Genomic DNA, 23598 nt, shown 5'->3' on the forward strand with positions numbered 1-23598 from the left:
TTATTCGTTACCTCGATATCGATAAAACTTTAAATAATTGATACAAGGATATGGACTATGGATAAGACTTAAATTTTGAACACGAATGAAAACATAATGAATAAACATACATAAGAATTGGCCTTTGGCCTCATCACTTGTTGTTGTTGTTGTTGAAGAAGTTTAAACGTAGACTAGGCTGTGCGGTCTAAGGATCTTTGCCTGTTCCATCACTGAAAAGGAGATGGACGAATATGGGGAAAAAAAAAAGAATCTCTGAATCAGAGGAAGTCAGTCACGCATGACATAATGACGTATATCTTTCACTGTCATTTGACATGTTTAATGTTTTCATAAATTTAATTTTTAAATATTAATTTTGTTTTTATTTCATAATCTATTAACAACATAAGTTGAATATTTTTCTTGTTTTCTCACAAACTAAGCCGATACTTTGAATCAATTATGATACTCTGTAAAACTTATACTGTTCGTCGACTCCTGCTAACTACGAGCAAAACATACACGAGAACTGTGTCTACAAGTAATACAGAGAGTTCTTCGAATGATGGTCAAATAAAACAGAAATACGATGTTATAATAGCTGGTGGTGGCATGGTGGGCTGCACCTTAGCTTGTGCTATCGGTATGACGTGATTAATTATAATACTTATTGAATCATGTATTAGTATCATAATATTTTCTTACAGAAATACACACTTAATGCGGGTTCAACAATGGTCAGAGTAGGAAGGGTATCCCGCATCGGCAAGGGGCTCAGACACACAAAAAGAAATTGCAATTATGAGCACACAAATCTTGTTAGCTTTTATTCATTTTACTTTATAAATTTGAAAAATGCTCTAAAGTGAAATTATTCTTATATGACTGAAAAGCCCTGCTTAAAAACGATTTTATATTTTATCAATATATATAGATATAAAATGGTAATGAGCTACCTCTTTCCAATAATTTCTGTTAATGTACAATGTCACATGACTTCCACCTGGCCATCCCTAGAAACAAATTGGTTAATTCCAGATGAATTTGCTCTGATTTGCTAACTGACCTCACTGACGATGATGATGACATCCTGTCATTCTTCATCCACCACTGGTAGTGCTGGTTACCACAAGTATGTGTCATTATCATTGAATAAAAAAAAATGTTTTCAGGCAAAAATTCTCTATTGTCACATTTAAAAGTATTGTTATTGGAGGGCAGTCCACAACAGAAATATGAATTGAAACCAGAATACAGCAACAGAGTAGTAGCACTAAGTCAGAACACAAAATCTTTGATGAGTTCTTTGGATATATGGCAGCATATAGAAAATGCACGGCTTCAGCCTGTTAGACACATGCAGGTGAGTTATAAAACAATGCACTTTTAATCTTATACATAAAATTCTCATGTCACAATGTTAGTTACCATACTCCCCTGAAACAGCTTGACCAATTTTTATGAATTTTTTTGTATACAATAGTATACATACATATGTATTCAGTGGGTCTGAGAATAGGCTACTATCTATTTTTCATACCCTTAAGTGAAAAGGGTTGTCCAACCCTAACGTCTAAAAACAATGTTCCCTGGCAAAACAAGGTTTGCGGCATCAGCTAGTAAATATATATTATCTTGACTATTGACATTCTCAACTGTTTATGATATTATGAATGCATCACTTTATATCCTCATATTTTACTGGAGATTTTTAAAGAATACAATGTAGCAGGGCCTTGGAATAATTATTATTAGTGATGGTTCTGATCACCATTGGGTCTGTCAGATATATATTAATTCTTAAATATGGCTTAAAACTTGAGTGGAGTGTAAGTGGAATATCTGACCTGCCATCACTACTATAGTTTGAATAATTACAATTTTTAAAATTAACTTTTTATTGTCATGTAAATACTTACCAGTTTATTTAGTTATTTAGTAGAGGCAATTTCTTCCTATACATATTCCAGATCTAGGCTACTGTTTACTGATTTCAGTTTATTCTGATGTACCAAAACAAAGTGATGTAACATAACTTTATGGGTTATTGGCTTTATATATTTATACACACCATGTATATACTATTTTTATCTATATTAAAGACATAAATAAAATCAAGTAATTTATTTATGACTAATATACATAAAATAGTATATAAATAGTGTATATATATTTAATATGTATTATAACATCAGAAGATCAAATCTAGCAAGTACCCAATACTTTGAGTGACAGTCTACATTGCTAATTGTCCTGTTATGACAAATACCTAAAAATATTATTGGATCCCTATATTCTCAAAAAATTGTGAGCTATTTTGAGAATATAGGTTTTCTTTACAATATCTCTGTTCACCCCATTAGATTCACATTTTTTGTTGTAAATATTTCAGGTGTGGGATGCATCTTCTGATGCATTGATCTCTTTCAATAGTGCTGACATCATGGATGACGATGTTGCATACATTGTTGAAAATGATCTATTGTTACATGCAGTCAATAAAGAATTGACTTCGACTGATATTAAAAATGTAAATATTGTGTATGGAGCAAAAATATCTGGATATGAATTGTCAAAACATGAAGCATCATCAAACAATATTGTAAAAATGAATAATGGGGATACATATTCATGTCAACTACTAGTAAGTACTAAATAAATAAAATACACATCTACATGGCATAGTACAATATATTCCAAATGACTATATTTAATAGTAACAATAGTCCACTGAATTATATCAAGGGCATTTATTTTTTATAACCTTATTACTTAATAAAATTTAAACTTTAAAGCAACTCCAATAAAATAGAAAACAAATAGTAATTTTAATAAACCTTAAAGTATAACATATTTAATAACTTAAATTAATACCAAATTCTGTTAATGAAATATTTCCTTCATAGAGAGTTATGTGCTGTTTATGACCTTTTTCTTTTATGCTTGTAGATTGTAAAGTCTAAATTGGTTCTACAGACTCATTTTTAATGTTTGTATTAAATGAATGCTATTTGTGCATCAAAGCTATGCTATTTAATTCATTAAAAATACTGCATGCTGTGTAATTTCTACACACGTAATTTTCTCTTCCAAAGTGTATATTCTTCATACACTCATACTAAAAAATACACATAGGTACTATATTCCTTAAATTAATGATCTACAACATAGGCAAATCATAGTCTTAAATTACTTTTTAACCTTTTTCAAGTTTATTTTGGACAATTTTATATGTTTATTAGATTAAAAATGAATTCTTATGTCAACATTACATTTTATGGAGGTTGAATATCATTTAATTTCTTTTCAATCACTTTGAACCTTGTTTCATTAGTTTCAATCAGCCTATTGATTTTTTTTGATAACTCTACTAATTGATTCTTAATATCAACCATACAGAGATCCTGTACTGTATTGATGTTTACGGAAACTGGTCTACCCTTATTATCACCGGATCCTGAGGTAGTTTTCTTTCTTCGTTCAACATGTTGGCTCTCAAATGAATATCGATCGTATAAATAACTTTTTCGTTTAACTACTTGCCTCGCAATGTCTTCGTCTATTTTACATTTTCCTATTCTGAATTCATAATTGTTGTTCTTCCGAACGCTTCTTTTTGTATCCTTGCGACTGGCTACCATTTTGTATATCGAAGTTATTAAATCTTTTGGTATCTGAAATTTAAATGAAATAGATTAGAAATTTTCCACATTATAATAAACTATATAACCTTGTTGTTTTTTAATAGTTAGGTTAATGATTAAATAATCAATACATATTTAGCAGAAAGCATTGTGATTATATGAGAAATGTATGTATTGTGGCTGTCTATTTATTATTTATTATTATTTTAGAGTATCGTAGATCTCGATTTACATTCACTCAATCTTAATTATTTAAATAAAATTATGTATATTGAAACAGTTTACTAGATTATACTATTATATTTTAGTGAAAGAAAGACTTGCAATAAGTAGTATATGTAAATAGTATAATAATTCAAACATTTTAGAAGTGACACATTTACTTTTCGTATAAATTAGGATAAATTCTGATGTAGTGACTGTGTTTTGCTAGTGAATATCATAACTGATGTATCATAGTCACTGATCGAAAGTTGTATAACAGACTCCACCTATTTATTAAATAGGCCTGTCACGATTTAGCGTCTTCCAGAGTTTTTGTGTACGACATCGGTGCAGCTTACCCTGCTTTCCCTCGGGTCGTTAGGTCTAATATTCAATGTTCGTGTCTGGGATGCTGTTAAAAGGGCACCCCATCTCAGTACCGCCAGCAACTGCTTCGGAGCGCAGGTCAGCAGAGAGCTGAAGAGCATACTCTCGAGGTGGGATATTAGTTGCGTTTGCCGCACCAATCGGTCCAAGCCAGCACCTTCTTGTAGAGCCTATAATAATTTTCAAATTACTTTTATTAATGAAAACGTGTCTACCATCTAATTAAGGTTTTTGATATATTGAACAGTTTGATTCTTTCCTTCACGCTTAAGAAAAAGAATATGGTTAAAATAGCTTTTTTATTGTGTATAATACTTTTGTAGACTTCGACTTATTATAGAGATATAAATCTCTTTCCCAGAAATTATCAAATTTTAGGTAAAAATTCAAAACTATTTCTCACGAAACACCGAAAGAAATATATCGATTAAAAATAGATATTAAATACTCGCCTGAATATCGCTAACAGCTAAACCAACCAACAAATTAGTCAATATAACAGTAACCAGCAAAACAAATATTAAAAACATTCCATGCGCCGTCAAAGGATATTGAATCTGAGAGTTGGTACAGTTGTTGTAGAATATATCTTCATATTCGAGCTCTCCGGACATCATCATAACGGTCTTAACCAAACCAGCAGGGAGGTGGAATGCTGGATAGTTGCTGAACAGGACGCTGAATGCCAGACCGAAAGCAATGAGTAGGCAACTGTACGCCAAAAGAAATGTTGCAAAATTTACTGTCACTGCAAAAAAGAAATATTCTTTCGTAAATTTATTTTTAAGTAGATAACCGTCAAGTTAAATTGACGTCCCTTTTAAGGCCAAATTCTTAACTTTGTTGTTGGGGTATCATAATCAACCTTACATATGTTACAGATATTGGGTATCTATGCATGAACAACTAGTGTCATGATTTTGCTACCTTCAAAGTTTTTAGGGTGGATGGGTCTATGTTACTAGTTCATGCAAAAGCTACTGAACGGATTTTGATGAAACTTTACAATAATATAGCTTATACTTCAGAATAACACATAGAGTATAAATTTCACGCGGGGGAAACCGCGGGCACAGATAGTACGATACAAATTACATAGTCAGTTACGATTAGGTGAGCCGTCAACTTGTCATTCTAGTTACATAAAAAATCGTTTGTTACCTGTTGTAAACATTTGTACATATAATCCAAAAGTTGGAAACCGTCCTATGATCATCATCAGCTCCAACCAACAGAAAAATATTGTTATGGCCGCTACGTCGTGTTGCCAATCCGAGGTATTGTGCCTTACAACTCCATTGTCCATATCCCAACTAGGTATCTGCGAAAATTTTTAATATAATACATAATAATAACAGATAAAACACTCGTTTATGGATCAAAACTAAAACCTCATACAAACCATTTTTAAGTACTCGGCTATTGTGGGTTATGAGTATTGGTGAAACAAACAAGAAAACTAATAAATAATATTGCTAATTAATAAGTAAAATCTTTATTTAAGTCTATCAATTACACAATATTAGCACCAGATCTGATGTATATAAAATCGAAAGTTTAATTTGAGAAATCCGCCTGGGAAAATCGAATATACCAAGCAACTTGCCTACAACCGCGTCATTGGAATGCAGAATAACAAAAGAGATAAAAGAAATACTTACTGTACATAAGAAAACACCAAGAATTATTCCACACTGTAACCAATTTTCCCATTGTCGAAAATAAGCCGACCAGCCGAGAAACGCTTGAAAAATTTCCTTTGATAAGAAACACGTGTTAAGAAGTAGAATTAGATACTGCACCGGACGTAGGTAAGGTGGTACAGCACAAGTGACGTCTTCACACAAGAATATTTCTGGAAAGAAAGCGTAATACATACAAATAAATTATTTTACTAACACGATCTATAGCCATTCTACATATAATAATGTAATACTCACGTAATATATACAGGCTATATAGTGTAATAAATAATGCGTGATATATGAAACTGAGAACAAAAAACTTTCGGATTCTTCTCCATTTTAAATATAAAAATGTTTCCGCTACAGGATGTTTTAAAACGTCTTTATGGCCTACCTGAAAGAAGAACGATAATACGTCGCTAGTATATATTAATACTACTAATATTTATTTCGTGTCACAAATACATTCTTCCTTTTGAAGTAGACTCACAAATTAAAAATTATTAGAGAGTAATATAATAATATTATTTGAGTAAAAATGTGATAATATTGTTTGTTGAACAACTTTTATTCTGACGATGTTATATGTGAGGGACTATAGAAACAAAGTGCTAATGTATTGGTATAGGAGAAAGAAACTTCTAAGTAAAACCCTGTATTAATTCGAATAACAAATTGCTATGAAACCATATTCGGGTAAAATAAAGAAACAAATACTAAAAATACCTCAATAAAAGCTAGCAACAACTCAGATTCACCCCTCGATAGACATGGCACTAGTGGTCTAAAATCAATTGTCAGTTCACAGTCCACGTCCCCTAGTTCGTGCTCACTCACGTGCACAGCGTCATCAAGTTTACATAAATATCGAGGAATGACATCAGGTACTCGGCGGACGATGAACGAAAGAGCCGATACACCGCCATTGGTACGAAGTGTGACATCTCCACCATAATCTAAAAAAAATTAACAAAAAAGTCTAATGACTTACAAAATTCGTTAACATAACAATTGTGATAAATTGTTTACCTAATAATAACAATACGCAAGCAGAAAATTCATTTAAAGCTGCTATGTGTAATGGAGTGTATCCGAAATTGTCTGGTGCGTTTGGATCTGCACCGACTGATAGCAATAATCGTGCCACATCACAAGCTCGGGCTCCCCTTACAATGGCTCCATGTAATGGAGTCCTTCCGTCACTGTCTCGAGCTCTCACATCCGCATTTCTTCCACCTAAAAGCTCCACAACCTCCACAGATTGCGCTAGAGCCGCTGTAAAAAAATAAAGTCTAAATAAGAAGTAATGTGATTTCTTTAATTTGATTTCGTTAACATTGTTTATGTTAATTTTAAACTCACCTAAATGTAAAGGTGTCTGTCCTCTAAAATTAGCTTTGTCAATACATGCTCCATGATCAAGGAGTAATTGTGCACATTCAGCATGGCCATCTTCTGCGGCTAAATGTAACGCAGTCGCGCGTCCTGGACCCATCGCAGCTCTAACATCGGCACCCGCATCTAATAGCAACTTTGTACAAGAAGCTGAGCCTAAAGATGCTGCCACATGAAGCGGAGTTTCTGTAAACACCTGATTGTAAACCAAAGTATAACTAATTAGATACAATTTAAAGTGTAATCTACATCATAGTTTGTAAAAATAGCGTTTGTAATCGATCAAAAATGATTGAATTAAAACAGATACCTGCGGAGTATCTGGACAGGCTCCTGCTTCTAATAATGCGCTTACTACATCTTTTGCATCACTCAACACTGCGTAATGCAATGGAGTACGTTCTTCTAGACCAGCATTTACATCAGCCCTATAGTCAAGTAACATCTGTAAAAAGTAATGTTCAATATTTTTTATATAAAATTTCATCAGTGTTAAATTAGATCGGTTATTGTTTTAATTTTTACCTTCACGCAGGGCAAGGATTTTGCGCTGGCAGCGCAATGCAATGGCGTAGCTTTTCTATCCGTATAGGAGTCCCATTTATTTGGATCAGCACCGCGTTCTAATAGCAGTTTGACGCATTCTTCGTTACCCACTAAACAACTTAAATGTAAACATGTCCTAGAAGCAAATTGCAGTATATTTTTACATTTCATTGATTCATTACATATGTATTCAAATTTATTCGATTAGTTACCTCCCCGCTTCATCACGACTGTTAGGGTCGACATCCAAATTAATTATTAATCTAGAGAGTAATGAACTACAACCAAGCCAACAAGCCCATAACACTGCTGTCCGCTCTCCAATTCCTCGAAACGTTTCAGAAAGCAAGCAGATGGTTTCGTCATATTGTCCTGACTCTATTAGCACTAATATTTCTTCAGCTTGTGGAAGTCGGCGTAAACTATATAAGATCTCATCTGTAGACAGTATAATTTAACATATATTTACAATAATTTGATTAATCCATTATAATGATGGAGTATATTTTAATTTATTAATGACTTTAGTGTATACATGAAGCAATGACAGTCCAAGCATAATAAATCATATATTTCCTACTATCTAAATTTATCAGTATCTATCTATCTAAATATCGCTGTATACTTACCTACTTCCCAAATATCCCTAGATGGTTTAACCCTCAGTCTTTCTGCAAGATCGGCAGCGTGACCCGACTCGTCGCTAGAAATGTAACCTGCCTCGACATCATCGTCGGAGTCCTCCCCCAGCTGGCTCATAGCACACCATCGTGCGCTACCTTCACGGTACAGCTGTAACCAGCAAATATAAAAAAAGAGATGTTGGCATAAAAAGTATAGGGTTGAGACCCATACCCGGCAGCCCCTATTAGTCTAGCGGATGTTCAATCAGTAACAATGTTGTTAAAATTCTTATAATACAAAAATATAGAGTAAAAAATCTGTAGAGTATACAGCTCCTCAGTTCGTTCTCTAAATAGAACAAAACTGTAATAAACTATTCAGCCTGTGTTTCCGCTAATTTCTATATCACGTAACTGATATTCATATGGGTTTATATACTGTCATTTATTTATTTTTATTTGTTTTATGTATGTTTGGTTTGCATTTTATTATTACGTATTGTAAAACCTGAACGTCAAACCGATTCGCTACGTTATTAAAAGAAAGTGTAATTTCATTGCTGTACATTCTAGTAACTAAATATTTATTTTTATCTGTTGTTAACAAATTTAAAACATTAAATATATATAATCATCATTAGAATAATGTTATGGTCAATTATTCCACAAACCTCATATAAAAATATATTTTCATGGGCTGTTTTTCACTCACAACATATTTTAATAACACATACGATAACTGTTAAAATTACCAAGTTAAAAAAGGAATTATATTAAATGACATAAATAGTGACCTTTTTCTTTATGACTTTTTTTTTCTTCGCGTTCGACATGTCTGCGCAAGAGTGCTGCCCGTGTGGGCGCTTCTCTTAAAACTGAAAGCTCTCTTAGTTGATAACTGTCTAGGCCGACGTCTCACATATTTTGGGAATTATAATGGAACGCAAAGTTCATATAATTCACGTATTATCAATTTTAGAATAAAAAGTATCTTTTCAGTTGTATGTATTGGCAACGGCGTAGACAACGATTTTCTTAGCGATTACATTCTTTTGATTTACGACCTTACTTGTGTTATAATAGCGTTATTTTTAAAACACACTCATGTTGATTTCAACAGACCATGATGATTTAGTATAGGTGTTATACTAAAACTTCATCAAAATGAGTAATATTCAAATAACAAATCTCTAACAATGTCAATTGAACTTTCGGTTTTAAAAACAAGATTTCGTCTAACAATATGACATTAGATTAACTTTTCATTTTATCATTGTATTAAAATATAGCTATATATAACTATAAAATATATGAAGATACGTAATATTTTTTATCGACTGCTTATAATAAAATATGTTGAATTGTTTTCAATTAAAAGGAATTTAATGACGTCCTCTATTAAACTGTTTTCTTATACTATTCCCATCTATATGGCACAATATGACATTTTATAACGACGCCACGTGTCACGCTGTTTGGTATCGCCTACGCAATTATTTTTAACATCAGAACTGTTTATTTTCTTAATTTCTGATATGGTTTAGATTTCTTATCTAGGTCACATAAATGATTTATTGTAAATCAAATATGACAAACATATATATATCGTGCAAATCTAGTACCTACGAATACTACCAAAATAAGCGTGAAAGAATAAATATTACTGTAAAAATCAGAGCTTTAAGAAGTATGACAATAAGATCAAATAAGTCTTAAATGAAGATTGAGAAAAGACATTTTGTATCGCTTTGATAATTTAATAAATAGTAAGAGATGAATATTTAATCAATCAATTACAATTAATTGTCAAAATTAGTATGAAACTTTCCGTACTTATCAATCCAGGAGTAAACATTTTTTAGACTAGGTTTAATTATAAGCGAACCTTATAGATATGAAATCTGTAAGATCTATACGTTAATACCTAAGAACTAAAAACCGTCTCGAGGTGACAATAAATAATTACACAAAGTTAAATACGTATCCTCAACAGTGTGCATTCAAAGAATTCTGAAGCGTCTATCTTTGATCTTTTGACGTGCAACAAATTTAGTCGTCTTGCTATTTACGAATTAAACCAGGATAAATGTAATTTATCTTAATTTCCGTTGAATAATTAATTTAAGAACACGTCACGGTTCCAGAGAAATCTCTACAAATTATATTTGCAGTATTTTCATATAATGCTTCAACAATATGTATTACGACATATAGTACGGCAATATTCTAATATACGAGTATATTGTTGGTTGTTTCGACTCGCTATCAACAGGAATTTGTTAACACGTTCCAGAATTAAAATGAACAAGGTGTAGTTTTAGAGAACTTTCCTCAAGAGAATTTTGGTTATGGAACGAGCTTTTGTGTCGCCGATTTCCTTGAAGACAAAAGCATTCTGATACTTAAAATAAATTAAGAACCGCAAGTTAATTTCATTAGTAGTAAAAAATATTAATAGAAAAAACTTGACTTCTATAGATATATGCCTAAAATGTCCTATGTTGAATAAAATTTTGCCTAGAATCTTTCCACCATTTCCAGGATTTTAGTGCTGAATGTCTATTTCATTCAGGAATCCATTGAAATCTACGCACAAAATGTCATTCAAAAAGTTCCAGCAGTATAAGAGCAGTTAGGTGACAAAAACACGTACATGTACTCTTCTACGCCTCACTATCTACTATCGTTGAAATCCGTATCCATTACTATGATAAATGCGAATTTATGTGTCTGTTTGTTACCTTTCCACAACTAAACGGCTGAACGGATGTTAATGTTCACCATGAAGATAGATTGTATCACGAGGAGGGATATAGGCTAACTTAAAACTCATACTTACTTAAAAATCATAACAGTTATGATGTAATTAATGTACCTACACGCTTATTTGTCTTTAAAAAATCATAGGCTTATCATTCAACAATAGCAAATAGAAGAGACCCTAGACAAACTAATACTCTATTGGCGATATTACTTGTAGAAACAAATTGTTGACCAAATAGCATTATATCGACAAATAAGTGCTGTTGTAAGTTTGTATCCAAATTTCATCCATCCATTCAGATACGAGTACTTTGTTGTGAAAAGATAAGAAACAGACAGACGCAGTTTTGCATTTATGATATTAGTAGAAAATATAGGTCACTGCATTCATACAACGTCTGTTCTAAACATGTCATTAACTGTGACTAAAACCATATGCTTTAGGGAACGTGCAAATACAGCCAAATATCCGACCATCTCATAACCGAATGCATACATACCTATCTACTGCTGGAAATTTAATATGAAATTTACAATTTATGGTGTTCTGTACAGAAACCTAAATAGCGCAAATTATTGGAAATAATATAATAGTAGATACAGTTCACGAGTGAACTGTATCGTGACATTTCTTTACTTTGTCAGCGTGAGGTTTGTATTAGGCAAATAAGAATATAGAGAATAATATATTAACGTAAGCAGCTATTACCCGCTACTTCCTCCACTTAAATTGGATTAAAAGTTAGCCTATATCCCTCCTCGTGATACAATCTATCCTCATGGTGAACATTAACATCCGTTCAGCCGTTTAGTTGTGGAAAGGTAACAAACAGACACATAAATTCGCATTTATCATAGTAATGGATACGGATTTCAACGATAGTAGATAGTGAGGCGTAGAGTACATGTACGTGTTTTTGTCACCTAACTGCTCTTATACTGCTGGAACTTTTTGAATGACATTTTGTGCGTAGATTTCAATGGATAAATAAACTCAATTAAACCAGGTAGATGGCGTTGCAAGACGTTGTCTGCTGGGTCCGCTAGTACTTACTCGCTTACATTTTGAGCACATTCAATTCTAATTTCTATTAATTAATAGTACATACCACATGGATACTGAGTATTATATCCTTTTGTTGGCCAAGATAAGTGTTTACGTTATTTTGTATTAAAGTAATGGTCTATTTTAAACTATGTTTAGACATACGTCGAGTTGATCGGTGTTGCTTTAAACCATTTCAGCGAAACATTTATCAAACCATGAATTCGGTTTTACGTTCTCGGTGATGATCGACTAACGATTTGTTGGGCAATGAGTGTACCTATACACCCCTCAAATTATCAACAACGTTATTAGTCATTGTTTAAAATCCCTTATTTATAATGTCATGCTTCTAAATCATTAATACATATATACATTTAAAATTTATGTGGAGCCCCTGAACTAAAAAGGTGTATAGTTCACATGATAACTATTTTGGAGAATTTGGATTCATTGTTCTGTCTAGGTTTACGAGTTTTCTTTATGCATAATTTTGCTCACAAGCATAGACAAATAACTTTAATATAATGACTAAATATTTAGTTCAATAAATGTTGTGATTATTTATATCATTATATTATTGAAGCTTATGTCTTGATGTATCACGTTGAGTCTTAAAATTATGGCCATCAAATATTTATATTATTAATTTTGCTTCTATGATATTTTAGGGATTATTATGGATTTTTAATTAAAATATATTTAAGTTAGCTTGAAGTAGTTAACTAAAGTATCTATTTTACAATAATTATGATTGTCGTAAGAAACAAATATTGTAGTTATTAAATAAATTAATTATGATGCTCAATAAAAATCGTATACTCGTAAAATATACACTCTAAGCACCAGAGATAAAAATAATTAAAGTTTTACTTGGCTCTCGAATGTTTTCTTTTCTACTTCTGGCTACCCATTAGAATGCGTATAGTTACTGGCGTAGTTAGTTTACAGTCGTCTTTAGCTTTAGTAAAAAAAATATAAGAAATATAGCCTTGAAATAAATAGTATGTCTCTATATATATACCTCCTTAGGTAATGGTAATATAAGGTACTAGTAAGTACTTAAAGTAAAACATTTGTTATAGTCTTAACAATATATAAACACAATCAACCTACGTGTTAATACCTTAAAATATTTCCAGAAAATTATCACAATAACAAATAATAAAGATAATTTAAAGAAACAATATTAATATCTTAAATGTTTCTAGCAAATTATCTAAATATAGCAAATATGTAAATTGTAAAAAGAAACAATAGTAATACTTACCGGCTGTATGTTGTCAATTACAGGATCACACAACATAGTCCTTGCGTGAACATTAGCACTATCACAAGCCACTGGACACGGGTGATTGATAGAAGCACTCACATTTATTTTTATCTCACTTTTAATAAAGAATCATTTGTGTAACCCCATTAATACCATCGGCAGCTCACCGCGTCCCACTTTGGCGGTAAATGCCGGTGTATTAACAATCCTCCTTGATTTTTCTCAGAAAGCAGATCACTTATGACGCAATGTATAATATGTATATACAGATATGCTGATCCATATGAATAATTTTCGTATTTATAATTTCTGTACAAATATGTATATGTACAGGATATGAAATATAGTCATACAAACAAAATGAAATGAATGCGTTATAAACAATAGATTCTATTTTGATGCAATGATTAATAATAGATTAAGAAACAATATTCACTGGAGACACCTATAAAATAACAATTTTGACTATAACCAATATCTTTTCAAAGAAAAAACTCTGCATAAATTATCTTAACGTACATTTTACATTACATTTATACATTGTTTCACGTTAGTATGAAGAAAATAGCAAAAATATAATTTAAACAAGATATCGTTGCTTGATATCCTCTCACTGAAATTTCTTACTGAAGATTGGATACAAAAACATACTACAGTAATTGCGAACCGATCATTGCCTTTGTTTATATTATGATTTTAATATAAATAGCATCTGTTCGAATAAACTTACCTATTCTACCGAAGAGGTGGATGTTTAGGAAAACGTATGTATTGAATATGATGGTTAAATGGTAATTTTGAATCTTATTGGTAACTTTATATTTTACATATTGTACAAGGTCAATTATTATAAGAAAAGCCAAATCAAAAAAAATACAACGTATACTTTTCGCTGTTATTAATGCTTTTAGTAGGTGAAAGAATGTTATTGTTAAAAACTACAATAAAATCCGTTGCATAGTTTAAAAGAATTAAGCGAGCAGACCGTGGAAGCGACTTCCATTTTATACAATGTAAAGATGACCCGACCCCGAAACGCATCCTCATCTCCGGCGCATGTTTATTTCTCCATAGGAATAAATATCCAGTGCCGAGGCAGCGGAGAGTCATAATAATCTGATAACACTTAACTTTGCTAATAGGTCCCAACCCAGTCGACTCATGACCATCCACCATTCGTATCATACTAGCTGGAAAACATAAAAAAAGCTATAATATCTTTTTACATAGTATAAACAGTCGTGATATAAGTTTAAATCAGTAATTATACATTAACCTATTATTTTTGGTTTTCAGATAGGCGCAGACGGCGCCAACTCCGCCGTCCGGAATGCAATGGGTGTACAGAACTTGTCATGGAATTACGACCACATGGGTGTGGTAGCTACTTTGCATCTTGCCGAGGTATACATAATATGTTAAGTATGTACTAGTATGTATAATAGGTAAACATATAGATAAATCTATTGTTATACTTCATTTTTCCAATTTTGAACTGGAATAACGAAAAGTAAGTAATTGCTTCAAAGCTAAAGATACAATATACAGTTTAGCCTCTTCCGACCGTTACTGTTTCATTCCAACGCAGATCTAATTTACAGCAAGGCCTAAGTCGAGGTTTAGACCCATAACGATGCCGTCAAGATAAGTCATATCCGCGGTTATCCGGTAGGCGTGGACCTTCAAGCGCATCATAAGTCCTTCCTATTTTAGATCAGTATTAGGACAACTAATAAAATAAGTTTTAGTACTCTAATATAATATAATCCGTCCATAATCTGCACGTCAAGGCATAATACAATAGCTCCAGTGCACAATGACATTAGAAGAAATCGGTACTGACCTCATGCTCATCTTATTATTATATCCACTGTTGCCTCGCCAGCATAATCCGTTAGCAAAGTCGTGTGAACCATTCCATTATGCATGAAAAAAAAATATTCTCGCTAAACGGTCCTTACCAGTTAATCTATAAACGGTTGCTGCCGTCTATCTACATATTTTAATCATAATTATATTATCTTACTGGCTAGTATTTTTATTTGCAATTAGTTTTCATAAGCAATCGCCAAAGTTTTTCATTAACCGTCAAGAGAGGGCGGGAATAGTAACATTAACATTGAGCAACATTTGCGCGGGAGTTTTTAAAAAAATAGAGCTATATATTTTGAGAAAGATTTTTCACCGCCAAAATTCACAGCCGTACAAACACATAACGGGGGATGATAGTTATTTTTGTTCAAAGTACGTAATGATAATTTTTATGGAACACACAGTTGTCTTTAATATATTCTTAATTCCTTCTTATGGAAAATCTTTATGTAATAATATATTTTGTCGTCTTTGTATTCATATATGCATTTTACTAATAGAGTACCAAATTTAATTCCAATCCATCTAGTATTTTTCCATACAGGAACAAATCCATCCTTACTAACTTTTATGTTTATTATCTTTCTTATCAATGTTAATTGGTGGAACTTTACAGTGTATTGTAAATTTACAAATATATAACAGTTAAATGACGTCGGCATTAAATTAATTCAAATTGTTTAAGGTTAAAACATAGTATATATTAAGTGGTAAATAAATGCATTTCAAAACATAGTATTGATTCATATTGTTAATTAAACTTAACGTTCTACAAATGGAAAGATAGACAGCCTCGATGGTCTAGCGGTTTAGCACTCTTCCGATGGTCGCGGATTCGATTCGTCGCACGGTGCAATCATTTGCATTCATGAGTATAACTGCTTGTATATCTCTACTCGTATATATACTATATATGAAAGTATATTGTATTAAGTAATTTAAAAAAAATAGAACGAGTTATTTCCTACGTATATTAAGTATGTATTACAAAAAATATATATCTAAATACTTAGGTATTAGCTGACTCTGTGTGAATTCTCCATGGTAAAAAAAAATCATACCATTCATACCATTATTATCATTAAATCTTTATTAAATTCTTAAAATACACAGGAAACAGAAAACACAACAGCATGGCAACGGTGGCTGCCAACTGGTCCCGTAGCGCTGCTACCTCTCGACTCGAAGCGCAGTTCATTGGTGTGGTCCACCACAGTCGAGCACGCCAAGCGGTTGTTGAAGCTGCCTGAAGAACAATTCGTAGATGAACTCAATGACGCTTTGGTAATTTACCATTAACTTTTAAAAAATATATTTTCTATAATATACTTAACCAAACAACAAAAAACATAACATTAGTTTATAAAAAACATTCGCCTACAGAAAGATTCAAAATAATTAAATAGCAAGTGTGGCTGAATTTTACTTTTCAAAAATTTTATCTTCCATATAATTTTTATTAAATAATTTCTTGACTGAAAGAGTTCTCTTTCCAACCCTTGCCAACTTTGTCAAAAGATTTTTTTACGTTTTAATTTTAATTAGAATATGAAATGGCAATTATTTTATATACGTCGAAGCAGAGGCTTCGCTATATTCGCTAGATGTATTAATTTAAATATTTACGAAATTCCTAGTCCAATGTATTAGTAGCTTAATTAATTAAGCTTTATAAATTGCAATAATTCCATTGACATTGTACTAAAACGGGCCCACAGTGGAAGCATTACCCACACAGCAGTGCAGTACAAGCGTGTACAGCTTGGTTCGGGTCATGTCTAAAGAGCTTCGGGCTGCCGGATGGCGCGGCGAGGCAATTGCCACCGTCGATAGAAAGTGTCGTACCGGCCTCCCGCGCCGGATTTCCGCTCGGTTTTGGCCACAGCACCAGATATATCGCCCCTGGTGTAGCTCTTGTCGGGTAAATAACTGTAAAGATATTTTTTTACTTAACTGTAATGCTAAACACGCTGACGGCCCAGCTGATGGCAGATGGCAACCACCTGTATATATATAAAACTACAATCATCACATCGCCATGTGACGCTTGTACCCAGCATGCGTTAAAAGACCGGAGAAGTAAGATGTAATGATATCTTGATAATGGCATACCGTTGCAACCTATAGATTGACTGCCTAACCCTTTAACTGAAACGGCTTACAAAGCAAGCTGCTTGGCAATTGAAATAGCTGAGCCAAATGTACGCAGATAATTTCTTACCAAAGTCTACCTCGTCAATTAAAGATATTTATTACTCTGAACTATTTACTAAGTGTCATCTAGTCCTAAACAAAGCATAATTTGTGCTATGACAAGTAGACAAATAATAGACATCCTTATTTCTTTTTTTTTAAATACTTAATATACAGACGAGAATCCAATGCAACAACCGTGTTGATGAATACAAATGTTTGTATCGTATGAGTATCGAACCTGATGCAATAAATGGTTAAACTGTAGATATTTATTTGCAGTGATGCAGCGCACCGTGTGCACCCGTTGGCAGGACAAGGTGTTAACCTCGGCTTCGGGGACGTAAAGGATCTCACCGAATTTCTCGCAGATGCCATCTATATGGGATTAGATATAAGTATGTAAAATCATAGGCTGCTGATATACAGTTGATTAGTCAAGTTACTTAAAAAATATTCTAGTCTGAGCTCATATAATCACGTATATTTATTTGAGCGTATTAATATTCTGACTTTATATTGGTGAAAGCTTTTATGAAATTGTATATTAAAATAACACTTGTCCACAATTTTAGTACAAAAGACGAAGTGACAAAACGCCTGTATTATCAGTTAATTTAAAAAATGTCTTTCTATATTTCTAAATTATTAACTAAAAAACAATCATAACTAACTAGCTATTTGCTTCAAACGGCTGTACATGCATTATATATATGAACCTTCCACTTGAATCACTCTATATCTGTTGCTAAAACTGTATCAAAATCCGTTGCGTAGTTTAAAAGATTTAATCGAAGAGTCATCGGAGACGGAAAGGATGGAAAGCGGATTAGCTGTAGCCTACTTCATCTGGTTTTTGAAAATAAAACATGCATTATGTGTATTGGGATATGGACATAATCTTTATTTTGTATGTGACAAATTTCATTAAAGTTAAGCAAAAGATTACAACGAAATCAAAGATAATGTTTAGTTTACAGTATAAAATGTTTTATAATCTGTTGCTGTCCAATGCCTTCATATTGAAATGGTACTAATTATTTGTTTACATACATTAAGTATTTACTATTATTACAATAAACGGTCAAATATAAATTCTTGTAGCATACTGATAATTACTTTATTGGTTCTCTGTTAATGAGTCTGTTGTCAATTCCTTGTCATATCTACGGTCTTAATTACTTAATGGGAACATTTATTAATTATTTTTAATTTTGCATTACTTAAGTATAAGCTATTAAGAATTGAAAAGACAATCATAAAAATTATGTATGCCTCTTGTCTTAAGATAACTTTTGTTCCAACGTAGTCTACGTTGGAAAAGTTATCTTGTACATCATCACATGCGTGGGTACATAACCTACTTGCAGATTGCTGAGATGAGTATTATACTATTTTAATATAGTGAGTTTCAGTTGAGGCAGGAGACAAGGCAGTAGAAATATATCTTAGTCCTCTGGAATAACAACGCATGACTGGCATGACGGGCGGCACAAGATCATGGTGGTGCTGTTCATGTATATACCGAGATATCGTTTACCATTTACATTCAGATGAACCTTATGTGCCATTCCAGCTATTTAAAACACTACATATTTACTGCTTAACTATTTACTTTCCGTTACAATTATTTTTTGAGAATTGATGTAATATATGTGATGTTGATCCATCCATGAGGCGATGGATGCCACTTACCATAAATTTGTTTACCATTATATAAAGAAAACCTGGGTATTCTATGTAAAAAGGTACTTTTATAAGGTTTAAAGGTACTACTTACTCTTGTAGTCCGAAAAATGCTGTAATGGCAGAGTATGGAGGTGTGTCACCTAAATATAGAGGAATTGACAATGCATGACCGTACTACAGGCGTCACATGACTACTGTTCATATATATTGACGGCCTCAGTGTTCTGACGGTATAGCACCGCCATACCTCCGATAATCACGTGTTCAATATCACGCACGGTATAAACATTTATATTCATGAACACGGTTGTAATGTCTTGGTATTTTCAAAAAAATGTATATATCTATCAGTTGTACCCATTGTTGTCTAGTACCCATAACACAAAGTCTTCATAGCTTGGACAGTCCCCAGCTAAGAAGACTTAGATGATGCTCTGTAAATTGTCTTGGGTTATTATTATGTAGACGACTGTGCCGATGTTCTATAATATGGCCCTGTCAGCTTGTTTGCTATCTTCATAAAAATTATACTAACTTTACTGATATTATTAAACAGCTCATGATAGCTGGCTACAAAAGTACGAGACTTCGCGCCAGAGACACAATGTACCAACGCAGATTGCAGTCGATGCGCTATACCGGCTATATACTGTGGATCTGCCTCCTGTTGTCCTCGTTAGGAGTTTGGGAACTCAACTCACCAACGCCTTGCAGCCTATCAAGGTGAGGAAATTGTGCTCTCAGTTATTAAAAGAACTAACTTTGTGATGAATAGGGGTGGAGTACTCAATAGTGTTCATCAAATGTTTTTATATTTACATGTGTCTACATCCGACCCTACCCTGCTTGCTGCCTGCCTGCTTTATTTTTAGACAATGGTCCCTACCTGAGTGTATTGTTTAAAAATAAAATGTAACAAAACATCTTTATTATCTTGACTACTAATAGTAAAGGCAAAAGTAAACAATAAGATTCTTTTAATTCTTTACGCACGTTTTAATTTTATTAGCTTTTAGAACTGTTATGCCAAATGGGGCTGATATAGGCGTCACTCGACATGTTTGGTTTTACAAATATTTCTATTACTGGAGAATCAGTCAGAAAGATATCTGACTGATTGATGAAATCGCTAATCGCAACGGTATAATTTAAATGATGTTGTCTATCATATATATTATAGTACTAATGTATGCAGAATAAACAGTATAAAATTTATATTCACCGAATAAGATTCATATATTCTAGTCCTGTATAAATCAATATTAGAGTTCTCTTATCAGTGCCAAGCGTTACAGCGGTGGTCTTATCTATCGCTGGTGACATCCGTCACGCTTTTTCTATCATCACTGAGTTTGTTGCGACTACAGAACTAATACATTATCTAATTGCTTTAACATTTATTATATACTAGCTGGTCCCGCAACTTTGTCCGCGTGGAATGGTGGCATTAAGCAAATAAAACAAAAATTTTATAATCTAACCCAAAAAAGCAAATAAATTGTTTTTCGCCCTAGCTTCGAAAATAACGAATTTCCATACAAACCTTCGTTATTTAGATTTTTTACATGGCAGTTTTACAATAATTAATTTTATTATAACTTAGTATTTTTATTGGTTTTCATAGAATTGTATATCTGAATTTATTTGTTTTGTTACAGAAATTGATCATGTCACATGCTACGACGTAAATAAGAAGACAAGGACCTAACTACTGTTCGTGCTATAGCAATGTAGTACATACAGTACTGAAGTACATAGTATGTACAGAATGTGGAAGTTGTACTAAAAAGTACAAAGGATATATTTATGAATTAAAAAGTAGTTTTGTATACAGCGATTTCTAAATATTGAATTGTATTATGCACATATTGTTACTAGTCAAATATAAGAATTGTTACCTCATAACTATTTTTATATCTATATTAAAAAAATTAAATAAATGTATAAACCTTCCAAATTGCGTTTTTGTATGTAAATGTCATCTACGAAGATGTGGAAAGTCTTTGATTACATGCTTCAAAGGGTAGCCAGCGCCTGAATCATTCAATAAAAAAGGTAATCCCCTCCGATCGATCCCCCGTCCAATTCAAATGGGGATCGATATTACGACGGCCTCAGCCGAGGTTCGAACCCCTAGCAGTGCCCTCAGACTAAAGTCGCTCGCTTCAGCCGCTCCATAAATCCTTCCGCGGGTTTGTAGTGCCATCTGCACTTGCCCCCTATCGTCTGTTGAAGCTGTAAAGGCCAGCTGCAGCTAACAGAATTAGAGTAGAATCCGAGAATAAAAAAACGATAACACCTTTTTATTAAACGATATGTTCAATCGCTAGTAGTAGTATTGCGCTTCAGTGACATACTCTATACTAGCTTGCCGGATATGTAAATTAAGATAAAATAGGAGTTGATGGTAGAAGGGTGAAACTTTATACTAACCGTATTTATTTCGTAAAGGCGTCTCATAAAAAAGTATGTCCAAAGGATAAATGTAAATTATATATTGTGAGCCACTCTTATCCGTAAAAATTAGATTCCTCATCTCAAACCTACCAAGTACACATAAAACTTTATCAATAAACTGTTAACTAACACTGGCATTATATTATATACTAGCAGACACGGCCACGCGTTGCTGTGACTAATATTCTTGAATAAAATAATATTGCGACTATAAATTGAGATGTAAGCTATCCTATCTTAAGTTGAATCAAATTGCACACAATGTTTTGCAAATTTACAATCGGTTCAGTAATTTAGGAATCCATCGTGGACAAACAACGTGACAATTAATTTTTATATATAAAGATTATCTTATTATTAATATTATAATACGCAATAACTACTGAACGGATTTTGATGAAACTTTACAGTAATATGCTTTATGCATCAGAATTACGTTGTTTTGCCGGGTCAGCTAGTAGGTATATAGAATATACATAAATCGATATCACTTTTTAAAAAAGGGGTTATTGGTATAACGGTGCATATTTAAGGGTTGTATGTATTATTCAAAATAAAATAACAAAATTATCAAAAGAAATATATCTACTTAGAAGTGGACCGCGTCACTCTTATTATTAATGGGTATGAAAAATAGATGTTAGCCGATTCTCACCCACCCACCTGATAAGTATGCACACAAAATTTCATAAAAATTGGTAAAGCCATGTTGAAGGAGTTTAGTAACAAACATCGCATGAAATTTTGTGTGCATACTTATCAGGTGGGTACCTGATAAGTATGCACACAAAATTTCATAAAAATTGGTAAAGCCATGTTGAAGGAGTTTAGTAACAAACATCGCAACACGAGAATTTTATATATTAGAAAATGAATAGTTATAAATTTTTAATGGATGAACTTGTTTATACAAATCTTTCTCTATTCGAAAGCAGGCGAAGTCATCCTACTAGTTTCAGGGAAATTTGCCATATCTATAATAAATTTTTGAGATAGTCATTACGAAGAGTATTGGCGATCTCAAAATTTTGTTTTCAGAGAATTGACTAAAGAAATATATTTTATTTTACTGTCGACTTGATTTTAGTTCAGGTTACTAGGCCACAGCGTTCTTTTTATTAAAATTCAACAAATTCTTAAAAGGAAGTCAAATAATATTAGAGTATGTAATTAGTTAATTATTTAAATAAATTATACATTATATTATACGTTCTTAGACTTGATAATCGACATTAAAATGAACGAAGTTCTCAGTTTTTTAAGAGTTAATGTTGTTTCCTTCTTTCAACCTTGCTCATTGCATATTGTCGGTTAAATTGTGGCGGTTGAAAACGATGATAATTATTGTCATTGGGTAGAACAGCTGCCAGCGAAATCCAACGGCCATGACAAACCGGTCCAGTTCAGTCGATCGAGGCATGACGTCAGCGCATAATAGGACGCCGCGCCGCTGCAGAGGTGGAGTGGGGAGCGTGCGTCACAGCGTCAGCTTGGTTTTACGCCATTGGTCTTGACGTTCACTTTTAACGATATTAAGCTTTAGGCTGAGTGCCTTAAGGATTATTTCAGAATATGATAAAATAAATTCCAGATATCTGTCTGAATCATTTGTAAATAACTGCGCCAAATGAAATTATTCATTGTTATTTCTCCGTATTGAGTCATGCTAATAATTATAAAGGTAGATTAAAGAATAATGTCTTTTCCTGTAACATTCTAATATATTTAGACTAACTCAAGTATTGTTACTTATAGTAATTGTTGTATTATATTGAACACATTTTATTATACCTATATCCTATACGTACGTAGTATGATAGACTCTCGTGGTAAAAACTAG

General features: G+C 32.7%; 2 protein-coding genes across 4 annotated transcripts; one reads left to right on the forward strand and one right to left on the reverse strand.

Annotated features, from left to right (window-relative positions):
• The first annotated feature begins 301 nt into the window (after positions 1-301).
• Positions 302-21235, forward strand: LOC131847617 (ubiquinone biosynthesis monooxygenase COQ6, mitochondrial). Its single transcript, XM_059197223.1, has 9 exons — positions 302-625; positions 1155-1345; positions 2375-2626; positions 14844-14951; positions 16533-16703; positions 17138-17340; positions 17895-18010; positions 19858-20024; positions 20960-21235. Exons 1-9 carry the CDS (start codon positions 445-447, stop codon positions 20987-20989), a joined length of 1419 nt encoding a protein of 472 aa, XP_059053206.1. The 5' UTR covers positions 302-444; the 3' UTR covers positions 20990-21235.
• Positions 3059-13871, reverse strand: LOC131847615 (transient receptor potential channel pyrexia-like). 3 transcript variants are annotated; one of them, XM_059197221.1, is made up of 14 exons: positions 13545-13871; positions 8473-8635; positions 8056-8281; positions 7823-7979; positions 7608-7742; positions 7265-7493; positions 6932-7177; positions 6629-6858; positions 6158-6296; positions 5879-6072; positions 5379-5538; positions 4670-4965; positions 4190-4387; positions 3059-3656 (listed from the first exon to the last, which is right to left on the reverse strand). In XM_059197221.1, the coding sequence occupies exons 1-14, from the start codon at positions 13578-13580 to the stop codon at positions 3258-3260; spliced, it is 2808 nt and encodes a 935-aa protein (XP_059053204.1). In that variant the 5' UTR covers positions 13581-13871; the 3' UTR covers positions 3059-3257. The 3 variants fall into 3 exon arrangements, with proteins under 3 accessions (XP_059053204.1, XP_059053203.1, XP_059053205.1); XM_059197220.1 differs by lacking the exon at positions 13545-13871 and adding an exon at positions 9261-9394; XM_059197222.1 differs by lacking the exon at positions 13545-13871 and adding an exon at positions 9138-9189.
• Positions 21236-23598: the final 2363 nt, after the last annotated feature.

This window comes from Achroia grisella, unplaced genomic scaffold (assembly GCF_030625045.1).
Source record: "Achroia grisella isolate CSIRO2021 unplaced genomic scaffold, CSIRO_AGI_Agris_v1 utg540, whole genome shotgun sequence".
Lineage (NCBI taxonomy): Eukaryota > Metazoa > Arthropoda > Insecta > Lepidoptera > Pyralidae > Achroia > Achroia grisella.